This window comes from Phaenicophaeus curvirostris, unplaced genomic scaffold (genome assembly GCF_032191515.1).
Source record: "Phaenicophaeus curvirostris isolate KB17595 unplaced genomic scaffold, BPBGC_Pcur_1.0 scaffold_69, whole genome shotgun sequence".
NCBI lineage: Eukaryota > Metazoa > Chordata > Aves > Cuculiformes > Cuculidae > Phaenicophaeus > Phaenicophaeus curvirostris.
The window spans coordinates 275,221-295,357 of NW_027206691.1; the positions used below are offsets into that span (position 1 = coordinate 275,221).

At 50.1% G+C, this 20,137-nt stretch overlaps 1 protein-coding gene and 1 long non-coding RNA gene across 3 annotated transcripts; one reads left to right on the plus strand and one right to left on the minus strand.

The window, feature by feature from the left end:
• Nucleotides 1-525: 525 nt before the first annotated feature.
• Nucleotides 526-2,650, minus strand: LOC138734182 (uncharacterized). 2 transcript variants are annotated; one of them, XR_011339541.1, is made up of 3 exons: nt 2,580-2,650; nt 2,302-2,387; nt 526-781 (listed from the first exon to the last, which is right to left on the minus strand). It is a non-coding gene; the product is annotated as an uncharacterized lncRNA (long non-coding RNA). The 2 variants fall into 2 exon arrangements; XR_011339540.1 differs by lacking the exon at nt 2,580-2,650 and having other exon boundaries at nt 2,302-2,456.
• A 10,253-nt stretch (nt 2,651-12,903) lies between these two features.
• LOC138734255 (transmembrane protein 218-like) lies at nt 12,904-15,501 on the plus strand. Its single transcript, XM_069881842.1, has 4 exons — nt 12,904-13,020; nt 13,109-13,211; nt 14,950-15,133; nt 15,358-15,501. The coding sequence occupies exons 1-3, from the start codon at nt 12,905-12,907 to the stop codon at nt 15,082-15,084; spliced, it is 354 nt and encodes a 117-aa protein (XP_069737943.1). The 5' UTR covers nt 12,904; the 3' UTR covers nt 15,085-15,133; nt 15,358-15,501.
• Nucleotides 15,502-20,137: the final 4,636 nt, after the last annotated feature.

Below are 20,137 nucleotides of genomic sequence, written 5' to 3' on the forward strand. Positions count from 1 at the left end.
AACAATGGCACCTGATTTCCCAGTGGAATTGGCTCCACTCCAGCATCTGGCCAGGGGATCTCACTGTAGCTTTTTTTGGTGGTAAGTTGAAAGTCCCCTGCACTCAGTCTGGGGGGTTTCGCTCCAAAAAAGGCATCTTTCTGCTGTACCAGGTCACCCCTAGATGGTTCCTTATTTTTGGTCCGATCTTGTCCCACCAGCCCTGAGCTCCCCCCACACCTGCCTGGTGGGAGAGTGGATTTTTGGCAGCATCCCTGCTGGAATCAGAGAATCAGAGAATTGTTAAGGTTAGAAAAGCCCTCCAAGCTCATCCAGTCCAACCGTCATCCTAACCCCAACGTGCCTGCCCAACTATGTCCTGAGGTGTCACGACCACGTGGTTTTTGAACACCTCCAGGGATGGCGACTCCACCACTGCCCTGGGCAGCCTCTGCCAGGGCTTCACTGCTCTGTCAGCACACTCAGAGTTGGTGCCTTACGTATCTAATTACCACAAACTAATCAGTGCTTATTGAACAGCCCCCGGACGGTTCCTTCTCCAAAGTGACAAGCACTTGGAGCAAGTTTACTAAAATATTAAACACTTGGCAAGAGCGGAAACATCGAAAAGCAGCGATATTTACATTTTTACATAATGGGCTTTAGGAGGAAACAAATTACATAAAATACAGTGGTTTCTTCTCCATCGTTTGACTGCTCCTCCATAAATAATTCAATTCTCTTTCCAAGATTGCATTATTGCTCGTGTCGGGTTTCTCTGAGAAAACTGTGACGGGATACTCTGAAAAATACATAAGAGTGAAGCCGAGTGAATTATTAAAGGACAGATCTTAAAGCCAGGACAGAGTTTTCGGATGCAGCCCCAGCCGGAGCACCTACAGCCGAGCCTGGCTCACACAGACCAATGGGCTGGAGGGAGAAGAGATCCCCTCCAACGGCAAGTTGGCTGTGTGGGAGGATATCTGACCTCCTCGGGAGTTAAAGGATGCTCAAAAGAGATCCCTAAGGAAAATTGAGGGCTTGTTTTGGAGGAGATGCTGCTCCAGACAGTCCTAGCTTGGAGGGTGGTGTTACCCACCAGCCCTGCATCCCTGCAGCTCGGGCGCTGTGTTGCAGTCATAGAATCATAGAATCATAGAATCACCTGGTTGGAAAACACCCACCGGATCGTCGAGTCCAACCATTCCCATCAAACACTAAACCATGTCCCTCAGCACCTCGTCCACCCGTCTTTTAAACCCCTCCAGGGAAGGTGACTCAACCCCCTCCCTGGGCAGCCTCTGCCAGTGCCTAATGACCCTTTCTGTGAAAAATTTTTTCCTAATCTTCAGCCTGACCCTCCCCGGCGGAGCTTGAGGCCATTCCCTCTCGTCCTGTCCCCTGTCCCTTGGGAGAAGAGCCCAGCTCCCCCGTCTCCACAACCTCCTTTCAGGTAGTTGTAGAGAGCAATGAGAGCAACGAGTCACAGAACCATGAAATAGTTTGGGTTGGAAGGGACCTCAAAGCCCATCCATTTCCAACCCCTGCCACGGGCAGGGACACTTGCCCACTGAATCAGGGGCTCCATGCCCCACCCAACCTGGCCTTAAATAATAAGAGAATGAACCCAAAAGATTTACAGAACCAAGGCAACAGCATCATTTTTGAAGCCACCATACATCCTGAATAGTCTCAGACACACAAACAAGAGCAAGTATCACTACACAGGTTTGACAACTATTAATAGATAAATCCACAGGAGAATATAATTAAAGGCTTTATCCAATGGCACAAGGAGGATGTATTAGGAATAACTGATCGATGCTGGGATGGTTTGATATTCCCGGAGGTTTCCCCATGCAAGGTTAAATAAAATCAAAGCTTTTTTCTTGTGCGGGACTGATGGATCAATAATAAAGGAAACCAGAGCCAAAGGAAAGACATTTTCCTTGTTGCTGGCTCTGCCAAGCAGCCAGGCTTGAGCAGAAAACACTGTAAAAAAAGAGATTACTCAAGCCTGGTGCTGGCTGAGCTGGGGTTAATGATGGCTCGCTAATAATGACATTTTGGGATCCTTCTGGAGGGAAATGCTGGACAAATGACAAGTTACACAGATTTTATAGGAACCCCTCCACTGCCAGCTCCCTCCTTTTTAATGTTGAATTTCAAGGTGCAAGAAGCTCAGGGCTGGCTCTTGCTGCTCCTGCACACTCTCCCACGCAAAGTTACTGCAAGCATCCCACTGATGGATCCTTTCTCAAGCATTTCCAAGAACAAAAACAACAACAAAAAAGGAAGATCTGGATGTTTAAAGCATCTTACCTCCAGCACTTGGAGTCTGCTGCCCGAAGAGAATACTGGTCAGTTGAAATGGGCTGGAGGGATACGCACCAGGGGGATAAACAAACCTAAAGGATCATAAAATTACACCTTGTACAAACACTGGTAAAACAAAACCTAGAGCTGGTGAATGAGCTGAGTCATGTGAAGCAATAATCACCACCCCACATGTTATTTTGCACTTGGATCTCGGTGGTGGCTGGGTACCAGCCAGCAGAAGTGACATTCAAATTCTGGCTCCACCTGAGATGTTCCCTCACCTTGGCTGGGGTTCAGCATCCCTTCCCCACCTCCGCTGTGGTTCGGTCCCTATGGGAGTTCAGTCACAGCATCTCTTTCCCAAGCAATGCTGTGCAGCACCACGCACTGGCCCAGCTTTGGAGGAGCCAGTGGAGGGGGAAGCAGCGAGATGGCCACAACTCTTTAAAGATGCAAATTGAGAAGCAGCCATCATAGCCAGAGAGCTCTGTTAATTCTCTTATGAGTATGCAGATTTCGACACTGACTTTTCCTAGGCTTATTTGTTTTATTTAGCAATAAATTTAATGCTGGCTGCCTGAAGCAAGGGGACAGATGGACTATAAACTTGGAATTTTGAGTAGCTTTTCTCCCTCAGGTTGGTGTCATCTTTGATCTCTCCTGAAATTACATCTAGGAGAGTTTGCAGGAATTGAATTCAACTTTTTTTACAGCCCCCAAAGCCATTTGATCAGCCACCTTTTCATTTTTTTGTTTTGTACGAGTTACCCAGAAGGATCTTAAATGCCAGGGAAATGATTCCTGCCCTGGGCTGCTGGAGTTTCCTCAGGGACTTCTGGCGGACTTGTGTCCCGGTTCAGCTCGGACCTGGCCCCATCGGCAGCGAAACACGAGCGGCTGTGATCCTGATCGCCCACATCCAGGGAAAGAGAAATGAGAGAGAGACTTGTTGGCTGGAAACTAAAACAGCTTTAATGGAACAACAAGAAGAATGAAAATACTGAATAAGAAAATAATAAAAGATATACAAATGTACAAAATCTACGCCCCTGATGACTACATCGGTTTGGGGTCCCTGCTCCTGTCTGCCCCTCCCTGCAGGTGCAACCCTTTCCCACCCCTTTCACTTAGGACGTTCCACCAACCTGAGGATGGCCTTCGCCTCTGTAGGGGCAGCCGTAAGCAATGGCTTTTCTGCATCCCAATGTTACTGTGGTGATAATCATAAACTTTAAGTGTTATGACTTCTAGAGACAGACACTGCCTGAAAACTGTGCAGCTGAAGTGAAAAATGTGCAGTTGAAGTGGTGGAGCCTCCTTCCCTGGAGGAGTTCAAAAACCATGTGTTCAGGGCGCTTCGGGTCATGGTTTAGTCAGCACGGTGGGGTTGGTTTGGCAGTTGAACTGGATGAGCTTAGAGGTCTTTTCCAACCTTAATGATTCCATGATTTTATGATTCTGTGATTAAGTTTCAGAAAATGGAGTTACTTACACAGACGAGGCTGAGCTGAGAAGTTAAAAAATTGGTTCTGCTTTAGCTCAAACCAGAACAACATGAGGAAATCAAAGCACCACATAACATCTCATCTGCAGGCAAAAGCAATTAAAATAAGTTTTATGCACCCATTGGGTCACAAAGATCCCCCCCGCCCGAGGATAAAAGAAAATGGTGTCCTTGGAGAACATTGGCATGTGGTGCTGGAAGGATCACAGAGTCACGATGCAGCAGAAAGGACTAGCCTTCTATTTTTTTTTTTTTTGTCATCCACCAGCAATTAAAAACTCAGGATGGAGGAGAGGGGAAACACCTGGGAGGTCAGTGCAGACCTGGGAATTCCCCAGGAGCTGGGTCACCTCCACCTTGGGGTTGTCCACACATGGTAGGACGAAGCCATGTGTTGATTGAGCGCTGTTCTGGCCAGATCCAGAACATCCTTTCTGCCAATGACCCTGAGCTGTGTGAAAATCCAAAATGTCATTTTGGGGTGTAAAAGCCACATCCCTCATACTCAGGACTCGGAGAGAGGAGAGCTTAAGGGCAACCCTGTGACTTTTGAAGGAAGCTCCCAGGAGCCAGGCAGGGCTTTGACCTTGCTGCTCCAAGCCCAGCCTGTTCCCACCAGGACTCATTTCCCTGCCGCCACACACAAATACGGAAAGGAATTCAATTTTTGAAAGAAACCCCAACAACAGCAGCAGCCGCATCGTTGCCACGCTGCCGCCTGGGAACTGCAGAAAAATCGATCTACGTCAAATGAAAAGGGGTGAGAGCAAGGTGTTGCAAGGAGCGGAGGATAAAACTGTAATTAAAACTGCCAACACGGTTGGCTGCCAAAAGAAATCAGAGTCTTGGGAACAGCAGCCACTGCCAGGCACGTGGCCCACAGGTCTGGGCCATTTTAGCAGCTGTTGGTTGCTCACGGCCACCCAACGCCCCGTGGACAGACAGCGCCCGTCAGTGTCGCCAATCCTTTCCAATAAGGAGACATTATTGACCGCTTAATTGCGATGGAATTACTACAGATGAACATATTATGGGCACATTAAAGTCTAATGAGTGGCCGGTGATTAATGCCATTACGAGGAATACCAAAAGAACTAATGGTGATGAGCCACTTAAAAGTGAAGTGTCAAGAGTTCCATTATCAATGACTGCATGGTTTCTCAGCTAAAAACTCCTGGGTTGGAAGGAGGAAGAGGTGGAAATGGGTAAAGGCAAGAGGTTTCCAGAAGCAATGACACAAGGAGGTCCCCTGTTGATGATCTTTTAAGGATAAGATTGATGGGCAATAGCGTTTCTTGGAGAAACGTATGAGAAGTACAGTTTTCTTGGAAAAGCATCTCAGCGTGGGCTTTAGCACCTTTAAGAATGCCATTATAAAACCAAATTATATCATTTAGCATCTCCCCAGACCCTGTTCTCGCCTTCCTTTCTCTCCTCAACCTTGTATAAATTTTCCATCAGTCCTTTAACTCCTGCCTTTAGCTTTGCCTCTGCTCCATCACTTGCAGCACCCAGAGAGGGTTCTACAACCCAATTTAAATCTCTCTGGTAGTTTCTCTCCTCCTTCCTCTACTTGGCTGGATCTGATTTTGTCACGATATCACTGAGCAGTTTGGATCCCACAGGGAAATGTCCTTCCATGTGGGCACGGTGACATTTCAGTAACCCCAGAATAGAGGACAAATACAGGACCTTTTTCTGTAGGGTTTTTAGGGAAATCACTGTGCACTTGCTTTAACTCCGGAGAGCCAAGTATCAAAAAGCCTGATATACAAACTGACTGGACCGAATTTAAATTGCATTTATTTTTAAAAGTCACTAAACCAAAAAAAGGACCGATTTCCTCACACTTGGGAGTCTTCTGAACCATAACGAGTGATGACTGGGACCTCTTCTCTTCCTCCATCCGCCTTCCCCAAGCGCTTCTTGGTATGAGTCAGACTTGTCCCGACATGGGAAACGCTTTCATTCTTTCACCTCCCACCACCCGGGGCCTCTTTTGGGGCTTTTAGAGTCATTGCCTCTTGCTGGGATGGGATTTATTTTTATTTTAAAAGTGACTTCCTATCCCATTTTATTATTTTTCAAACATGGCAGGATTTGTTCTGTTTGAAGTCTTCCATCCTCATTTCCCGTCAGGACGATTAAAATTGATTTCTGCCATCAGCAGGAGAAAGATAATCCAAAGCGGGAGAGCGCCGGATCCCCACCGGAGCCATTACAAACTCTCTCCTAGCGTTTTAACTTTCTTTTCTTGGGTATTTCTCTTCGGAAAAGGGCAATTTAGTGCTTCTCAGCCACACGCCTCCTCCAAGAAGTTGGGGAGATGTGTTTAACCTCATGTGTTTCCACAGCAGAGAGCGGATAAGGGGATTTAAATAGCTCTTGTTTACCACTGCTGCCCTCCCGGAGGTTTATTTAGAGGGGTAATTGGATCCTCTCGACGCCTTCACTTTGCTTTCTCGGGCTCCGCATCCTCTGAGCCCATCCCTGCACCTGTCCCAGTTTGTATCTGGGCAAACTGAAACGGGATGTGTTTTCCCCAGTGCGTTAAGCTGGGTGGTTCCCAGCACAGCCGGGGGCTTTGCAGAAGGAGGACGAAGGTATTGGGGCTGGAAAACCATCTCCAAAGTACAAAACCTCCAGCTGCTGAGGGAGATGTGGAAATAAAGGGCACAGAGGGCAGGTCGCATGTCGGGATGTAGCTGTGCCCGCATTTGCACACCTCTTGAGTCTGTTAAACCCAGAACAGCCTAAATAAAAAAAAAATCAATTAAAATAATTAAAATAAATTAAATAAGTTTTAAAAATCAATTAAATAAAAATTTTTAAATCAATTGAATAAATTTAAAAATCATAAATCACTTAAACTTCGAATATCCTAAATAAATTTTGAAATACGCCAAAACACCCTAAAATATAAAGAGCATCTTTTCAGGCCGGAGGATCCCGGGGCCCCACAACTACCTTGTTCCTGCACAAGTCTGTAGCAAACCTCTGTAAGCAAATATATGCAAATGAGAGGGGTTGGTGGTTCCTATTGCTCCTTGGGGGGAGATGATGGGTTTGCACCAACACCACAAAAGCCTGGCTTTCCCTGGTTGCTCTCCCTGGGCTCCCAGCCCACAAGAAGCCACCTCAAAGAGGGGTCCCCAGCCAGGTCCCCACCATCCACCGGCCTCCCCACCACGAGACTTAAACACCTTTACAAGAGAGCAATTTAACGCCATCCCCGGCTTAAGCTCCATATCTACCGGGCGTGAAATTAGTTCCAGCAAGCTGCAAATTTGCCGCTAATAAAAATATTTAGCAATTCACTAGTCTTTAAATCAGGAGCAGAGTATTTTCCTGCTTGCATCAACGCCTGTTTCTTTTTAATTCTAATATGGGAGCGTCAGGGAGCTCCAGCTGTAAAACTGCAAGTCTGACAACTGCGCAAAGAGCTTTAAATCAATTCCTCCAGCACTTCCAAACTCTGCTGCCGAGGGTTTGATCACAACAGCATTTGATATGAGATCACTTTGGTAATTTTTGTCCATGAGGATGAGCCAGGCAGGGTGGATTTGCAGGTTTTAACCCAAAAAAGACCATCTTAACCCAACCCCACCCCGTTTCCGGAGGCCGCTCCTTGAGTGGCGTCTTACAGAAGAGCTTTGATCCATCTGATCCTGCTTTGCAGCCCTTGAAGGAAAGTGACCTCTCTAACCCCACCAGGCCAAGTGTTTAATTAGCCCTGGTGCTAATTGCATCTCTCCGTCCAGCCCATTTTGTCTGATTCCAACACAAGGATCTTGTTCATACCTTTGCCAGGAAATCTTATCTTTCTCTTGAGCAAGGATATCTGTGGTGATGCTGCACCCTTTGAATCATTCCCAGGCAGCATCTCCCACCCACCGGCCACCACCTGAACTCTTTGTGTCCAACTAAACCCTTTGCGCTGGGTTTTGCTGGGCTGTGAGCATCCAGTAGCACCAAGATAACTCTGCTTCTCCTTATTTATAGCTCAGCATCACTTTGAGGCTGGATGGCACCTCGATTATCCATATATGTTGGACCAAACAGATTGGATTAATTGTTAACACGCTGTTTGTCACCAGTTTGAGGTGTCCTGTCCATAGCAAGGGTGTGGGTGCAAATCAAAAGTCTTGGAGGAACTCAATGTGCTGACAACCCCAACACCAGCCGGAATCCTGTAAAGAAACACCACAGAGATAAAGATTCTCCCAGAGTCAGGGAATCGCTGCAAACAGCGTGAAAATCCTCAATTCCTGTTGCTTCCCTGAACGTTCTATGGTCAGCGTTGCTTTTCCCCTCCTTTTTTCCCCAGGTGCAACACAGCTCTGACACAAAGCAGGAACCAACACCAAATCCTAGCACGGAAAAGCAGGGAAAAAAGCTTGGTTTAGGACAACAATGACTTATTCTTTGGCCATAAAACCTAAGCTTTGCATTCAACTGCCCCGGTACGACCAACCGCTGCGCAAGCATCTCTGGTGCCGGCGGAGGCTGAGCTAAAGAAGAGGGCATTTACGATGATGTGGGTCATTGCACATAGGTTGAAGTCTTTTCTAAGGAAGGTCACACCAATGAGGTTGATTTTCCCAGTTACCTTCTCCTAATTTGTTGTGGAGAGGAGGGTGCTGGGCTCTTCTCCCAAGTGACAGGGGACAGGATGAGAGGGAATGGCCTCAAGCTCCAACAGGGGAGGTTTAGGCTGAACATTAGGAAAAAATTTTTCACAGAAAGGGTCATTGGGCACTGGAACAGGCTGCCCAGGGAGGGGGTTGAGTCACCTCCCCTGGAGGGGTTTAAAAGACGGGTTGATGAGGTGCTGGGGGGCATGGTTTAGCGATTGATGGGGATGGTTGGACTCGAAGATCCGGTGGGTCCTTTCCAACCTAGTGATTCTATGATTCTATGATTCTATATCAAGACAAGAGGGATTTCCATTTTAAACCCACTTTTTCTGCCTGCTTTTACATCCTGTTTCTTCCTCATCGCTCTCGCCCATCAGATTCTGACTGGCATGGTCGGAGCGGTGACTCCACGCTGGTGCTTGCGGCTCACCCACCAGTTAACCTGAAAAAAGTAAATGCCTAGATATATTCAGTTTTCCTCTCAACTACTTGGAGTCTGATGATATTTTGACTGCATGAAATGTCACGTAACCGCTGTTTCCCTTCTGTCATTTCTTGCAATGGGAGGAATAAAACAGCGATTAATTACGCTGTGTGGCACCGACCTGCCTTCTGCTGTGCTGGAATCAAAGGTGCCAGTGTGACACCAACCGGTTCGGCAACCAGGGTGCACGCTGTCTGCGACACGTGCTTTGCTTGGCATCGCATAGGATCTGCCTGCCAACACAGCAAAAGGGTATGTTTGGTAGCAAACTCCTTCCCGCACCACCTCGAGCCATTAATCCCACCAGAGAGGGCTTTTTTCCCTCTGTAAAGCCCCCACTGGCAATGTCCATCTTCACCGTCATCTCCCCAGCCCTTCCCTTCCATGATTCCCCAATGGCAATCCAAAATAAATTTCCTCCTGCTGCTTGAGAAATTCCCTTTGCTTTTCTCTGTTCTCCCATTTCTTTGCAGTTTTGGACCCCAGTAGTTTGTAAAACCCCAAATTTCATCTTCAAGGCCCTGTTTTCATAGAAACCCTTGTCCTTCTGCCGGTCCTTTTCCATCTGTTGTTTTGCCATCTAAAAATTATATTTTTTGGCCATCAACCAATGAGACCTTTCCTTTATCGAATGTCCTCTTCTACCTTTTGTCTGCAGCTTTTACAACAGCATCTTTGACCTTTTCCCATTTTTATTGGCTTTTTTCAGTATTTAGACTCCTTCATCTCCTCTTGGTTCTGCTTCATAGTCTCTTGATGCCATCAATGACAATGTAAAGCAAGTCCAAAAGCTGGAATCATCCAGCTATTTAAACCACTTCTGGACCATTCTATGGCCCAGATATTTGTTCAGATGTTGAATAATATATCTGACCTATGCTTCAGCAGCTGGGCTTCTAGCCATGCGGCTTGTTGGTTTTAATCCTACCTGTTGTATCCATCAGAGCTGGGTTGATGGCAATTCAAGCACTAAGATTGTGAGATGAAAATCTCAGCAGCCCAAGAGACTCCCAAATCAGAGAATCGTGGAATGGTTTAGGTTGGAAGGGACCTCAAAGCCCATCCAGTTCCAACCCACTGGATCAGGGGATCCAAGTCCCATCGAACCTGTCCTTGAACACCTCCAGGGATGGGGCAGCCACCACTGCTCTGGGCAACCTGGGCCAGGGCCTCCCCACCCTCACAGGAAAACATTTCTCCCTAACATCTCATCTCAATCTCCCCTCTTTCAGCTCAAAACCATTCCCATCATCCTCTCCCTGCACTCTCTGATCTGGAGTCCCTCCCCAGATTTCCTGGAGCCCCTTTCAGTACTGGAAGCTGTTCTAAGTTCTCCTGGAACCTTCTGTTCTCCAGGCTGAACAACCTCAACTCTCTCAGCCTGTCCTCATAGCAGAGGTGCTCCAGCTCTTGGACCATCTCCGTGGCCTCCCCTGGACTCCATGTCCTTGCTGTGCTGAGGACTCCAGAACTGTACACAAGACTCCAGGTTGAGTCTCACCAGGGCAGAGCAGAGGGGCAGAATCCCCTCCCTGGCCCTGCTGGTCCCATGGCTTTGGGTGCAGCCCAGGACACAGTTTGACTTTCTGGGCTGTGAGTGCACGTTGCTGGTTCATGTGGAGATTCTCCTCCCCCAGCACCCCAGGTCCTTCTCCTCAGGGCTGCTCCCAGTCCATTCTCAGCTCAGCCTGGATTTGTGCTTGGGGTTGCTCTGACCCCAGTGCAGGACCTTGGCCTCATTGAACTCCACGAGATTCGCACAGCCCTGCCTTTCCAGCCTGTCCAGGTCCCTCTCGATGCCATCCCTGCCCTCCAGTGTGTTGGCAATACCACACAACTTGGTGTCATTGGCCAACCTGATAAGTGTGCCCTCAATCTCACCATCCGTGTCTGGGACAAAGATGTTAACACCGTTATTTGTTTCTTTACTGGGCACACGTGGTGTTGCAGCTGGGCTGTGCCTTTCTTTGAGACAAAAGATGAATCCACGGGTAAGGAATTAGAATCATAGAATCATAGAATAACCAGGTTGGAAAAGACCCACCGGATCGTCGAGTCCAACCATTCCTATCAAACACTAACCCATATCCCTCAGCATCTTGTCCACCCGTCCCTTAAACACCTCCAGGGAAGGTGACTCAACCACCTCCCTGGGCAGCCTGTTCCAGTGCCCAATGACCCTTCCCGTGAAATACTTTTTCCTAATGTTCAGACTGAACCTCCCCTGGCAGAGCTTGAGGCCATTCCCTCTTGTCCTGTCCCCTGTCACTTGGGAGAAGAGGCCAGCTCCCTCCTCTCCACAACCTCCTTTCAGGTAGTTGGAGAGAGCAATGAGGTCTCCCCTCAGCCTCCTCTTCTCCAGGCTAAACATCCCCAGCTCTCTCAGCCGTTCCTCAGAAGGCCTGTTCTCCAGCCCCCTCACCAGCTTTGTTGCTCTTCTCTGGACTCGCTCCAGAGCCTCAACATCCTTCTTGTGGTGAGGGGCCCAGAACTGAACACAGGATACGAGGAGCGGTCTCACCAGTGCTGAGTCCAGAGGGAGAAGAACCTCCCTGGACCTGCTGGTCACACCGTTTCTGATCCAAGCCAAGATGCCATTGGCCTTCTTGGCCACCTGGGCCACTGCTGGCTCGTGTTCAGTCGCTGTCAACCAACACCCCCAGGTCCCTCTCCTCCAGGCAGTTTCCAGCCAGACTTCTCCTAGTCTGGAGCTGCTCAGGGTTGTTGTGCCCCAAGTGCAGGACCCGGCATTTGGCCTTGTTAAACCTCATCCCATTGGTCTCAGCCCACGGATCCAGCCTGTTCAGATCCTTTTGGAGCCTCCCGACCCTCCAGCAGATCCAGCTTCCACCCAGCTTAGTGTTGTCCGCAAACTTTATGCAGAGACGCTGAGTGCATCGACAAAGCTCAGCCGTGAAGCCCCCAGCGTGCCCGTCTCACAGCAGCACAAAGCTCGGCCACGTCCCGCCGTGTTTGCATTAACCAAATTGGCCCAGTTTTGTCCCTAAATAGCAAAACTCCTTGGATTTGGGGGGTTGAAGCCTGTCTCGAGCAGAGATGCTCCTGGCAGCAGGGTGGACAGGAGCTAGCAGCGATGGCAACGAGCAACGCGGGGTTCGTAAAACACAGACCAGTCTGACACGGGGGGCAGGAGGGTGGGGAATTGCCATTCCATGGGGAGCACCTTCCAGGAGCAGGACAGGGACACTGGCACGAGGGGCTGGTGAGCTCCGTGCTGCCGGGAGACATGGGATCAGGTTCAGGAACGGGATCGGCATTAGGACTGACACCAGGATCAGGACCAGAACCTGGATGGGGATTGGGCCCAGGATGGGATGGGGAATGGGACCAGGATGGGGACTGGGACTGGAGAGACATAGGGATGGGGATGGGGATAGGAACAGGGACCAGGAGCGGGATGGGGACTGGGAGGGAGATAGGGATTGGGACTGGGATAGGAATCAGGACCGGGATAAGGATTGGGATCAGGACCAGAACAGGGATTGGGATGGGGATCAGGATGGAGATCGGGACAGGACTGAGATCTTGATGAAGACCTGGATGGGGACCGGGATAGGGACTGCGATGGGGTCCAGGATGGTGATGGGGCTGGGGCTTGGGCTGGGGCTGGAGATGGGACCCAGGATGGGGCTGGGGTCCAGGATAGGGATGGGGATGTGGTCCGGGATGGGGATGGGGGGATGCGGATGCGGGATGGGGTCCGGGATGGGGTCCGGGATGGGGTCCAGGCTGGCGCTGGGGCTGGGGCTGAGGTCCGGCTCCGCTCCGCGCGCCGCCCGTGTCCCCAATGGGGAGCGCCGGGCAGGCGCAGGGCGGCGCTGATTGGCTGCGGGAGGGCGAAGCCGTGGCCGGGGCAGCGGAGAGCGGCGCTGATTGGCTGCGGCGGGCGGGGCGGTTGCTAGGGGGAGCGGCGGGCGGCGCTGATTGGCTGCGGCGGGCGGGGCGGAAGCGGCGGGCGGCATGGCGGGCGGCGCGGCGGGGCCGGCGCTGGGCCCGGGGGTGCTGGCGCTGCAGCTGCTGTGGGCGCTGGCGCTGCTGCTGGCGCTGTCGCTGTTCCGGGCGGCCGGGCGGGCGCGGTGAGCGGGGCGCGGTGAGCGGGGCGGGGGCCGGAGCCGGGGCCGCCCCGAGCCCGCCCCGAGCCCCGTGCCGCCCGCCCGCCCGCAGGTCGGTGGCGGCGGGGGCGGCGCTGGGGGCCTCGGCGGTGACGGCCGCGCTGCTGCTCTGGCCCCGTGGGCAGGAGGGGCCCGTGCCGAGCGGAGCTCGGGAGGTGAGAGCGGGGCTGGGGCTGCCCTGGAACGGGGGGGACAGCAGAGCCCGGGGAAGGGACACCTCCCGCTGGGTCAGGGGCTCCGAGCCCCATCCAGCCCGGCCTTGGGACACCCTAAGGGATGGGGCAGCCACAGCTTCCCTGGGCAACCTGGGCCAGGGCCTCCCCACCCGCACAGCAAAACATCTGAGGTTTAACAAGGCCCCGTGCCAGGTAGTTTTGATAATTTTCCTCCTAATTTGGCAGCTTTTCACTTTCCTCAGCTCTTTTTTCTGCTTTAAAGGCCAGTAACAGCAGATCATCTCTTCCATAGGTCACTACAGCACCCAAGCACAGATCCTGCTTTGTTTTTATCCAGCCCCTTGCCCGCACTGTCAGGCGCAGGATCTCCCCCAGTTGTGGGTCGTATTGGGCTGGCTGTGCCCCCGCTGCCTGTGCTGCCATCCTGAGCTTTCCCGGAGCTCATGAAGTTTTGTGGCGTTTTAGGTGCTGTTTCCTCTGTTCTGTTATTAATGCACATTAATTATTGCTCTTCTCGGTCCTGATCTGTGTAAATCCCTACTAAAGAGACTTGAAAGTTTTTCCTTTTCCCTGCTTTCATGGGATCTCCTCATGCAAAGGTTGGGAGCAAGATGAAGGGTGCCTGAGCACGTGTTTGTGCCTGGGAGGCCAACAGAAATTGAAAGGTTTTTTTTTTTTTGGCTCTTCAATTGGAGTGGACCTGCCCTGCCTATCAATAATACATGACCTGGGCTTTCTGCACCAAAAGTCTGCTAATTGGCTAATTAAAAAGCAAAACGTGCAGCAGGAGCCAACGCGTCGGTCGCAAGAGAGTCTTTCTGCAGCAACACCAAGGCTGAGCGTGCGCTAATGTGACTGAGACAGCTGAGCTGGGGGTGGGTGAGGCTCTGGGGCAGCCTCAGGAGCGAAGAGGGTGATTTCATAACCAGCCACCTCCTGGCTGCCTTCTCATTGTGTCTCACGTTTCTACTGTATCTTCTTTTTTTTTTTAATCTTTTGCGTTTTTTTTCTCCCATTTCCCTTCTAAAAGGGGTGAACTGCGCAGTTCCGTGTAGTGCTGGGAGATTTGTGGCTGGGAAGAGCTGCTGCAGGTTTTTACTCTTCTTCCCTGTGTTGCTTCTTTCCTCCGCGTTCACTGTTCCATGAGTGGCTTTTTTTTTCAGAGGAAAGAGATTCTTCTTCCAGTCATTTGTCACACACCCCGCTTCCCACAGAAAGCACCTGCATCAGGAGTGAAAAGTGATGGGGGAAAACTGGGGAACCCTAAAGATTTTCCTCCTGGGGTAGGTGATTCTCTTTTCCAGGACGTGGCGTGCTCCCTCTAGGCTCCCAGAGCAGACTGAGACTTAGTGCTCTGCACCTTCCTCACATGGGGAGAAGGAGGAGGAGCAGGCACTGAGCTCTTCTCTCTGGACCCGAGGGAATGGCAAGAAGATGCCAGGGGAGGGTTAGGTTGGACCTTAGGAAAAGGTTCTTTCCCCAGAGGCTGGTGGAGCACTGGAACAGCTCCCAGGGAAACAGTCTCAAGCCTGACAATAGTCCAGAAGCGTTTTGCCACTGCCCTCAGCCCCACGGTGTGAATCGTGGGGTTGTCCTGTGCAGTGACAGGAGTTGGACTCAATCAACTTTGTGAGTCCCTTCCACCTCAGGACATTCCATGATTCTATGAGGTTGTAATGTGTGTTGTGGTCTTTATTTTTTTTCCCACTCTCTGCAGATCGTGGACACTTTCTTGATTGGCCGCTTCGTTCTCCTGGCCGTGATGAGCCTGGTCTTTCTTGGGTCCCTGTTCCTGCTCCTCATTTACTACCTCATGGAGCCAGTCTATGCCAAACCGCTGCACAGCAGGTAGCAGCAGCTGGAGGCAGCAAGCCCTGGGAAGAGGAAATCCCAATTTCACGGTAATAAACCAGGAAGGGAGGCCAGGAAACTCTTCTGGAGGTGAACACGTTGGTTTTTTCTGAGCTCAGAAAGAGCCAGCAAAGTGGCAAAGTGTGTTGCTAGCACCCAGCACTGCGTCTTTCTTCTTCAGAAGCAGAGTTTGGACTGAGCATGAGCGCCTTCCTCTCCAGAGACTCTGCAGACTGCAAAGGTGCTTTTAACCTCTCTCTTTTCTCTTTTACAGGAGAGTTGAAATCCGTGCACTTTGCAGTAGGTTTGATTCAGTGAACTGAACTGAGCTGAGATGGTTTGTTATTACCTACGCGAGATGTCTTGTTATCGTTCCTTTTCCACCTTTGTTTAATAAAACTCTCTGAGAAACTCCTAACTCAGTCTTTTTTCTCCCAGAATGTCACCTTTCAGTGACCATGTCTCTGTGTGGGGCTGTGGATTGCTGGGGACGGTCCCTTTGGCCGTTTCTCCTCTGTTGTCTCTGTAATTGGCCCTGTTCAGGCTTCCTGCAGTATTGCCAGGAACAAGCTGAGTGTTCCGGCTTCATGTGATGGGGGAATTGAAACAGGGAATTATTCCCTGTTACTTGCAGCTGGAGGGTCAAAGGGAGGTATTTCCAGGCTGTCTGGAAACCTGAGGCTTTGGAGTGGGGACAGAACAATATGCAAAATAATGCCAAAATGGGCAAATTAAAATTCCCCCCTCCATAAGGACCCAGGGGAAAGCCAGGTCCTGCCTCACTGCACTAAACAATCCTGCCAGCCCACAAAAAAAACCCTCTTGCCCCTCAGGGACTGTGCTGATAGCTGGGTCTCCTGTGTGTTTCAGGAGCCCAAGGTGTTATCCTGGAGCAGGGAGCCAAAGGATCTTGGTTGCTGCTGCCCTAAAATAGAAAACTATTGCTCATGCTAGCGCTGAAGGCAGTAGTTGACTCCAATACCTTTCTGCTCGAGGGGGGTGAAATGTTTTTCATGTTGTTCAGCAGCAGCAATGGAGTCAAATCTCACTTTCCCCCTGCTTTGCCCTGCCTGAGCCATCCCTTAATAGCCACGGTTTATTTTCTTGCATGAACTCTCAAGGCTTTTAACTTGCTTGCAGGAAGAAAGCATTTCGCTGTCCCAGGGTGTCGTGCAACAGTTTCAGAGCAGGGAAGGAGCCTTCACCATCCACACTGCGCCAACAAGTGGTTCCCCAGGTGCCCGTGGTAGCTGGGTGAGGTCAGTTGTACTACAGCTTGTGTTTCTCAGCTCCGGAGGGATGAAGCGGCTCGGCCTTTCACGGTTGAGCAGGCAGCAGCTATTGCTGTGAGGTTGAAGCCAAGCGTGAGACGGTGCGGCATCCCTGAGCTGCGTTTGGGGCCAATACAGCTAAAAAGCCAAGGGCAAGGCACTCCACTCTCACAGAGTTTTATTTCTTCCCATTTTAGAGATTATTTTGCTTTTTTTTCATTTTGAACTGAAGTAAACAAAAGAACCAGTCCTGTCCTGCTGGCTGTCAGTGACAAAATATTGCTATCGGAACATGAAAAATGAATAAGGCAGAGCTAGTGGGCTCGGAGATGACACTTGCCCTGCAGAAAATGCCCCAGCACTCAGGAGCCCTGGCTCAGTCAGCCAAAACCATGTAAGTACATCTCAAACAAAAGCAGAGGAGAGATGTCTCTGCTTTTTTGAGCTCCATAAACTCTCAATCCTTTCCTATCCCAAAGCCTATGTCCAAGGGAGTCAAACTATCGTGTTAAGGAACATGCTGAGCATTTATGCAACACAAGCGCATCAGGTCTCCTGGTGATTTTGAAGTTATGCCTGAAACAAAATTCATATTTAATTCATCATCTTAATAACACTGATGAACACGAGGCAGGTCTTGCAGCTTGCTCCAGCTCTGCCGTGCCTCTATTCTGTGTTTGTGTGGATTCAGAGAGCCTCGGTGAGGCTACGACACCAAACCATGCTGGCCAGAGACAGCGGCGTTTTGCCAGGCTTCGAGTCCCACAAATGGAGAAACCATGGCAAAAGCAGCTGGGGCACTAAAGAAAACAGCCCTAAAAGTAGAGGTGTGAATCTTCTTCTAGTTTCACGCTGTAAATTAACCCACGATATTTGCTTTTTCCATCCCCTTAACCTGTTTGTGACTAAAATCACTCACAAGGCTGATCGTGCTGCGGGGGAATACGGGAAGAGCGAAATGCTGTGCTGCAGAAGGACGTGGGAGCTCTGGCAAGAGGAGGCTGTTTCGACACTTCACCCAAAATCCTATTGATGGGGGAAAGAGCCCCATGTGCTCTCGCCCCCCAAGGACATTTCCAGCTCCATCTTCATCCTTCACCATCCTCGGCAGTGCCTGGATGAACGCAGCAGCCTGGCTCTCTCTGTGTATTTATTTATTCTGGGCCATTCTGCTCCTCCCCATGCAGGGGCTTTCCAGACAGTTCCTGTTTATTTTTGGGAAAGGAAAGACCACGTCAAGGAATTGGTATGAGCTGGAGCTGCTCTCCAACCAGCCCCAAACGGTGATGTTTTTGCTGCCGGCCCCCACCCAACCTTTCAGCTCCTTTGCTTACACATCCGCCTCCGTCTATGTTGCCTTCGGAGGGCGTTGCCTTCGGAGGCGTGGCGACCTGGTTCAGGAACGGCACGGTGACCAGACCCAGCTCACTCGGTCCATGAGCTCACAGACACCAATGTGGTGGATGGCAAATGGCGTTTATTGATACGTAACACAGCCTTATATAGCCTGGGCGTACGACGTCACTTCCGTCCGCTTACATCATGAACTAATACGCAATTGGCTCTCCGGAGCGGGTCCTACCTTTCCGTACATCGTGAGATCTTCCGACCGCCGGGCCTTAGCTACCCCCATTTCCCCCTCCCTATGCTTAACGAAATAGCCAAAAAATTATAAAATATAAAAATCTTAGCAAATATAAAATCTTAACAATATATAATCTTACCAAATTTAAATAAATTAACAAATATAAAAATCTTAACAAGTCTCAAATATAACATCAAAAGTCTAAATTTAAAATATAAAGTCTAAAATGTGTAAACAACAGTTTCATAGTAACAAACACTTGGCACACTTGGGCCAATGGTAACTTAAATGTAACTGGGTGTAGCGCTAACCCAATACCTTCTTAAAGCAGCTGCTGGTGTTCTACAAACATAATGTTAACCTTCGCTGGCCAGCTCTTAACAAATGACGCAAGCTTACTCAATATACAGGGTCTAAAGACCAATACCAATATGATTATTACAATCAGCCCTAAAATCAAAATTACACAAACAGATAGCAGCCCCTTCCCATAGAGGCTACGTCGCCGTTGTTTGGATTCTGCCGGTGCGGAACTCCCAGGCGCGGACAGGATGCTTGTCGACTTGTCCTCTCCTGCCACCGGGGCATACGGGTTACAAGGGCATCTGATAATCTGATCCTGTGGACAGAAACTCACAGTTTTCGTTAGCTTTATCGTGTAAGTCCGGTTTAATAGACTTAAGCGGGCACCACTTAATTTTACCATCTTTCTTGATAGCAGCATACCCTCGCCCTGTCAGGACTAGCCTCCACCCTTGTTCCCATTCTCCCAGCTCATTTCTAATTGTGACCAACGGGCCTTCCTCTAACGCTCGGGTGGCCCAATGTTTTTGGGTGGGGCTATTCACCTCTTCCCCCTGGGGGAACTGATTTAGTGCTAGCAGAGCAGTCGCTAGCAGGCGTGCTTGGTCTCCCAGGGGAACGGCATTAACAAAACCTTCCGGTTTTGCTAATACCTCTAATTTAGATTTCAGCGTTTGATTTGCTCGTTCGACTATGGCTTGTCCTGTGCTATTATACGGGATGCCGTGTATTAAGGTGATACCCCACTTCCAAGCAAATGCCTGGACTGATTTGGAGACAAAGTTCGGACCATTGTCCGTTTTGATCTGATTAGGGACGCCAAGGCATGCCACAGCCGTCAGCCAATGTTGGATGGTCGCTTTGGAGTCGGTCTTAAGGTGTTGCGTAGCTACAATGACTCCGCTATATGTGTCTACGGTTACTGCCAGCCATGCTCGAGGTTTCAGCAACTGACAGAGCGTGAAATCCGTCTGCCACACCTCGGAGGCCTTAAGGCCTCTGGGGTTGACTCCACTGGACCACAATGGTGCTTTCTGACAGTGGGGACACGTGGCTACTATGTGTTTCGCGTCAGTAACTGAAATCCCGCACCTCTTTGCTAGCGCTTTAGCTCCAATATGGAGAGACTCATGCAGCTGACGGGCATCTCTTAGCGTCCACAGTCCTTTCGCTGCGGCGTCTGCTTTGTCATTACCAGTTTGGAAGAACCCTTTGATTGGGTTATGGCTATTGACGTGGATGACCGATATGGTACCCTTTCGGGAAAAAAGTGCTTCTTCTAACATTAAAGCTGCTGTGGATGTTGACACGCCAGGCCCCGACATGGCTAAGCAAAGCTTGGCCACGAACATCGAGTCAGTCACTATGTTGAGGTGTTCCATTGGGAACAGTCCGCACGCTAGTACTACGGCCGTCACTTCTAGCTGCTGGACTGAAAGCGCACGATCGGTCATTTTAATGCAGTACCATTCTCCTTCCGATTGCCATACTGCTGCGACACTAGCTGGTCCACCTGACTTTCTGACGGCGCTGCGATCAAAATATCGTCCATGTATTGAATGATTGTCGCGGTCGGGTCACTGCGCCGAACCGGTGCTAACGCTCGATCCACCGTAATTTGGCAAATAGTAGGCGAGTTGATCATTCCTTGAGGCAGCACTTTCCACTGAAAGTGCAAGTTGGGGCGTTGGCTATTTGGGAACACGACAGAAAAAGCAAACCGCTCCTTATCTGCCTCTTGTAGAGGTATCGAGAAAAAACAGTCCTTAATATCAAGGACAGCACAAGGTTGTCCTTCCGGTATCATAGAGTTCATGGGCAACAGCGTTTGGACAGGACCCATTGGTTGAATTTTCTTGTTTACCTCACGCAGGTCATGGAGGAGATGAAACCGC